The sequence below is a fragment of the Hyperolius riggenbachi genome, chromosome 8 (assembly GCF_040937935.1).
Source record: "Hyperolius riggenbachi isolate aHypRig1 chromosome 8, aHypRig1.pri, whole genome shotgun sequence".
NCBI lineage: Eukaryota > Metazoa > Chordata > Amphibia > Anura > Hyperoliidae > Hyperolius > Hyperolius riggenbachi.
The window spans coordinates 262,646,501-262,652,500 of NC_090653.1; the positions used below are offsets into that span (position 1 = coordinate 262,646,501).

At 46.0% G+C, this 6,000-nt stretch overlaps 1 protein-coding gene across 1 annotated transcript in view; it reads right to left on the reverse strand.

Moving 5' to 3' along the window:
* The window catches only part of LOC137527813 (dual specificity testis-specific protein kinase 1-like), a 105,091-nt gene extending 104,685 nt beyond the window's left edge, over positions 1-406 (reverse strand). Inside the window, exon 1 of the mRNA XM_068248751.1 lies at positions 293-406. Within this exon, the coding sequence (XP_068104852.1) occupies position 293 (1 nt within the window). The 5' untranslated portion in view covers positions 294-406. The remainder of the gene's footprint in view (positions 1-292) is intronic.
* Between the last annotated feature and the right edge of the window lie 5,594 nt (positions 407-6,000).

A 6,000-nucleotide genomic window follows, 5' to 3' on the forward strand; every position in this document is an offset into this window, starting at 1 on the left:
AACTCTACAACTGCTACAAAGTAACGTTTAGAAGTGATCTGACTTCCTTCAGGCTGAAACTTGTAATCAGGGACATCAGCAGCCCCGGCTGACCAGAAATGACACCAGCGTGCTCAGACATAAACAGTGTCTGGCTGGGACATCACACAAGCAGTTCAGGTCTTAGGTGACAAACATTGTAATGTGACCCCGCCGGGCAGCAGCGGACGCGGTGATCTCCCTACCCCAGAGGTGCTCCCCCCATCCCTGCTGCCCCCTGCCCGGGATCACAGCCAGGCTCCCCGGTACTCACTACACTCGCTGATCAGATCGCTGCTGGAGACGCTCCGGAGAGGGACGTGTAGCTGCTCATTGCTCAGCACTGCTCTGTAGTCTGTACTCTGCTGCTCTGCGCGTCTCTCCACTGTCAGATGTCAGCTCGTCTGCCGCCCCTGGTGGCCCAACTGGGGAACTACACCCAAACACTACTCTTCAAAGTGAGCTGCATTCTGGGTGTTGCAGTCCTCGGGGTGAAGGTGCACGTGCGTTATGTCATCTCTAAATTCCTGGGGCATTCCCATGACAGTTATTTATGCAGATTATTGGGTAAGTGATGGCAGCATGTAATATGTAAGGACAGTTCCCAAGGATACAGGGCAGCAGTGAGGCTGAGAGTATTTCAGCTTTGGGGTCTGTGGGAAAAAAACACTTTTCAAATGTTTTGTTGTTCGTCTAAATACAAATAAAAAATGTTGTCTTTTGAAGCTGAAATCCTGTTTACATTTTTTTTTACCTGTAGTACAGCCAGGACATAGAACATTAGTAGCAAAGAAAACAGTCTCATATTGTTTCCAGTACAGGAAGAGTTGAGAAACTTCAGTTGTTGCAAAAGAGCTTCTCTGAGCTCACCAACCCAACTTGGGCTGGAGACATTTCTATTTTCTAAAGCACTTATACTTCACAGAAACAGAAAGCTTCAGATAAGGTTTTACTGCAGGGGAGTTCAAAGGGTCATTAGCTCTGCTCTGTTTCATGGTTTTGCTACCAATATTCTATTCATGATCCATACTAAACATACACTCCATTATGTTTTTTCACTTTTGTGTAACTTTAAAGAGAACCAGAGGTGAGAGACGAGTTATATGAAGGCTGCCATATTTATTTCATTTTACAAGATACCAGTTGCCTGGCAGTCCTGCTGGTCCTCTACCTCTAATACTTTTAGCCATAGACCCTGAACAAGCATGCAGCAGATCAGGTGTTTCTGACATTATTGTCAGATCTGACAAGATTAGCTGCATGCTTGTTTCTGGTGTGATTCAGACACTAATGCAGCCAAACAGAGCAGCAAGGCTGCCAGGCATCTGGTGTTGTTTAAAAGGGAGACAAATATGGCAGCCGCCATACCACTCTCACCTTGGCTTCTCTTTAACAGCAGGTTTCTAAAGATAGTGATGAGCTCGAATTTTGTATAATAGTAATTTCGCAGCAAAATTGTAATATGAAATTTTAGACTATTGTAAAGATAATTTTGCGTGCAGACGGTGCAGTCATTATGATCCATTAATTTGTAATGATGGGTAACATCGCAAAAATATCATTTTTACTATGCCTATAGACTTTAATGCGTTCTTACGAAAATGTGTTTTCTTCTGCCTTTTAGACTTCAAAATATTTGTTACGTGAAACAAGATTACTCACAAAATCGTAATTCCGATCAGGATAAAAGTACAATCTCCCGCAACGATCAACCGTTTGAGACGATCTCTATGGTCAGGGGTGGACCTTGTATGATGCAAGGGGTGACATCCTGCCCGGCTAACATCCCATTCCCACCCGTCTTCCTCCCTGATGCCACCTGCTCCGACGGCCCCCTCCTATACAAATTCTCCATATCTGTTGGATTGCCTGGCGTGGCACACAGAGACCTTAGATCAGCGGTGCCCCACAGTGGAGACTGGAGAGCAGTGCCCCTAGTGGCGGTGGGTATACAGGAAGTGCTTACTTACGCCACTACTAGGGGCACCGCTCTCCTGTCTCCATTGCTGATCTGAGGTATCTGTATGCCACACCGGGCAATCCAGCAGACCCAGAGCCTGTGGAGGAGGGGGCTGAGCAGGTAAATGGGGGGGGGGGCACCTATACCTGGCTTCCTATACAGGGGACACCTGTACCTGGCTTCCTATACAGGGGCACCTATGCCTGGCTGACATATACTGGGGGAAATTATACCTGGCTTCCTATTCAGGGGGCACCTCTACCTGGCTACCTACCTACCTATACTGAGCATGTTTTTTTTGGTCGCACCGTGCGATGCAAATTGTCGGGTGCTGTTGCATCATTGCGATAGGGGGGGGGGGCATCCTCACAGCAGAAAGTCTAGAACCCGGCCCTGGCTACTATTGGTCGGACACGATCATTCGGTCCCACAAATGGAGGAGGAAATGATCAGCAATCTAATCAGACTAATCGATTCGATCCAAAAATCAGATCAATGGAGCAATCGATAGATCAATTACCATGGGTGGTACCCAATCTGATCAGTTGATCGTTCTGGGAAATTGTACTGTTAATGGTCACCTAAAAATAGCTAAACTATTGCTCTAAAATAAGGAATAAGAAAATGATACGTCCCTTTTGGCCGCACTGTGACCCGATAGTGAACTCCGGATACGTCAGCGTGCTCATGTATATAAATATCAGCTCTTGTAATTGGAGCCGGGGATGGTGGAACCGCTGGATCGATACAATAATATAGAGCTTCCTCTGTAATAAAACTCTGCGTTCCGGTAAATCAATAACCCGAGTAACCTTACAAGCTCTGCTTACTGACAGCTCATAACAGATTTGTGCTAAGCAGGCAAACAGCAACAACACTCGTCAGCGTGATGTCATACACACGGCAACCAATCAGCCGTGAGATGTCATGATAGGGAGAATCTGATTAGTGGCCATTCACCAATAGGTGGCCACCAGATTCGACCATTAAGGTAGCCATACATCTAGCAATGATGGGCAGATTAGACCAAGAGACAAATCTTTCTCTGATCGAATCTGATTAGAGAGAGATCTGTCAGCTGCCCACACACCGCAGGCCAATTCCCGATCAACTTCAGCATGAAATCTCTCTGGAATCAGCAGCGTCCCCCGCCTCGCCACTGCCCTCCTAGTGTATATACTGTATGTATGTGTGCATTTATACATTAGCTGTCCTGTATTGCCCACCGCATGATGCCCATCGGAAGACGGATGGGCCCCACGTGGTGGACTTCATAAATACACACCGGGGAGGGGCACATTTATACACCAGGGGGAACAGCGCCGGGGGTTATTTCGTGTTTGTCGCTCATCCCGATATGGCTCGCCGTTACTGCCGTGCACCTGATCAACCACAACAGCCCGACATCTTGCAGCATGTCCGATCGATACATGTGACCAATTTCGCATCGTCGATCGGTACATGCTTTTGGCGGCACTGATTTTCATCCGATTTGATAATAATTATTGAATCGGATGGTCGATCGGCCGCCAAGTCAAGAGATGTATGATCACTCTAAAGGTGGCCACACACCATACAATTAAAAGATCCAATTTTTCACCAATTCGATAATTACTATCGGTTGTCCCAATAAATCAAGAGCTTTTCTTTGTTTTCGATCGAGAAATCCGATCAGGTTTCCCGTTTTTTTTTTTTTTCAATTTTTGTAGATTGGACATGTTGGAGATTTCAGACCAACTTTATCAACAATACTATGGTGTGTGATGGATTGTCAATTACTTGATGTACAGTTCCAATCAATTTTTTCTGAGCTTTCAATTTTATTTCTGATTGGAGAAAAATTGAACATAGGTGTGGTACATTGGTAAGATTTTTGAATTGTTACAATCAGTCAGAAAAAAATTGATTGCTGTTCTTGATTTGAACAGATATTTAAAAGATTGTATGGTGTGTGGCCATCTTAAAGCTCAACACACACCATACAATCTTGGTTGTATAGATTTACCAAATCTATCTAGTATAAGGGCCAACAGATTGAAAATACCTTGAATGATTGATTGAATAAGCTCTTATACTACATGAAAGTGGTAAGATTGAACAATCAAGATTGTATGGTGTGTGTTGAGCCTAAGATAGATCCCTGTCAGATCAAATCTGATTATAGAGGGATCGAATCCTTCCTCATGCTAGGCACAGGTAATGACACAATTATCTATTGAATATCAGTGGAGCTGCACGCTGCCTGCCATGCCCCCCAGATTTCCCCTATGTGCTCTCCCCCCCCCCCCCCCCCGAGCTTTGCAGTGTTGGCCGCAGAGCTTATACTCACCTATCCGCAGGCGTGTCTTCTCTCCACTGCCGAGCGCTCCTCCCTGTGTCTTCTCTCATTGTCACGTGATAAACACTTCAGGGGTCTCAAACTCAATTTACCTGGCAAAGTCAGGATGAGGCTGGGCCGCATAAGGAATTTCACAATCGCGGCGCATTGCTGCCTCTCCTCGCCCCTCTCACTCTTCCATCACAGAGAGGGGCGGGGAGAGGCGGCGATCCGTGCAGCGATTGACACCAGGAGCTCTGCCCCTTCCATGAAATGCCGGCGGATTGCCCCCTGGGCGATTTGGGGGCTCTGCAGCCCTCGTTTAGTGGCGGGGATGCGGCGGATTACTTAGGAGCACTGAAGCGAACTATAAGGAAGCTTTTGCCAGCGAGGGCCACAAAATATTGTTTCGAGGGCCGCGAGTTTGAGACCCCTGCACTAGAGGCTGAACACTAGAGGCACCATGGCATTTCCTTTATGTGGCCACTAGAGGCCTCTAGTGTTCAGACACAGATGTCTTGGGAGAGAAGAGACAGTGAGGAGCATCCAGCAGGGATGGAGAGAAGACACCCTGGCGGAGGTGAGTGTTAGCTCTGCTGCCAATGCTGCACATCGAATGTCCTGTAATCGATGCCCCTATCATCGCGCTCCCGACACACTGCTGATCAAGTAATATAGACAGACAAAAAAGTGACAGCGCTCAAGGATGCACCTGAAATGTAAGCCCACAGAGGCAATGCAGAACCCCTCTGGAACTAAATATGTGCCTTGAATACAAAACAGATGCAAATTATGTGCTAATTCTAATCTTACATTTTTTGAAAGTGGATGTGAAGCAGTGAATGCAGCTAGCCACAAGTATACTTACATTCAATTTGCACAGTGGGAGACATGGCAGCGCTTTCAAACAAAACTTATACCTGAATGATTTATCTGCATTGATGTGCAGAGCTCCAATAACTGGACTACATTACACAACTAGCACTAACTACAGGCAAAGGGGGGTGTTAGCTTCAGTGATAATGTGTGCACAAATTATGACCTAATAGACTTCCCCACGGCGGTGACGTACCCCCTCGGGGAAGACCTTACACTAATCTAACGATAAAAACATAATATTCCTTGTGCTGCTTATCACAAATGGTATACACATGATAACAGCACGAGGAATATTATGTTTTTATCGTTAGATTAGTGTAAGGTCTTCCCCGAGGGGGTATGTCACCGCCGTGGGGAAATTTTAGGTAATAATTTGTGCACACATTATCACTGAAGCTAACACCCCCCTTTGCCTGTAGTTAGTGCTAGTTGTGTAATGTAGTCCAGTTATTGGAGCTCTGCACATCAATGCAGATAAATCATTCAGGTATAAGTTTTGTTTAAAAGCGCTGCCATGTCTCCCACTGATCAAGTAATATGTTACGTCCGCGATCGAACAATCTTGTCTGGATATTGATCAGGCATCATTTGTGTCATCGATTTGTAGGAGATTCGATCAGATTTATTGAAACTGCCTATTATTGACGGGAAGCAGGGCAACACAGGCACTTGCTTTGTATTCTAATAGGAAATGAGAAAGCAAAAATAGGCTAAATCAGCATAACTACCGGAAAAGTAGATCCTGGGCAGTTGGGGGCCCAACTACTTACCTCTCTCCCCCCCCCCCCCCCCCCCTTCCTCTTAGTCAGGACCAGTGCTTCCATAG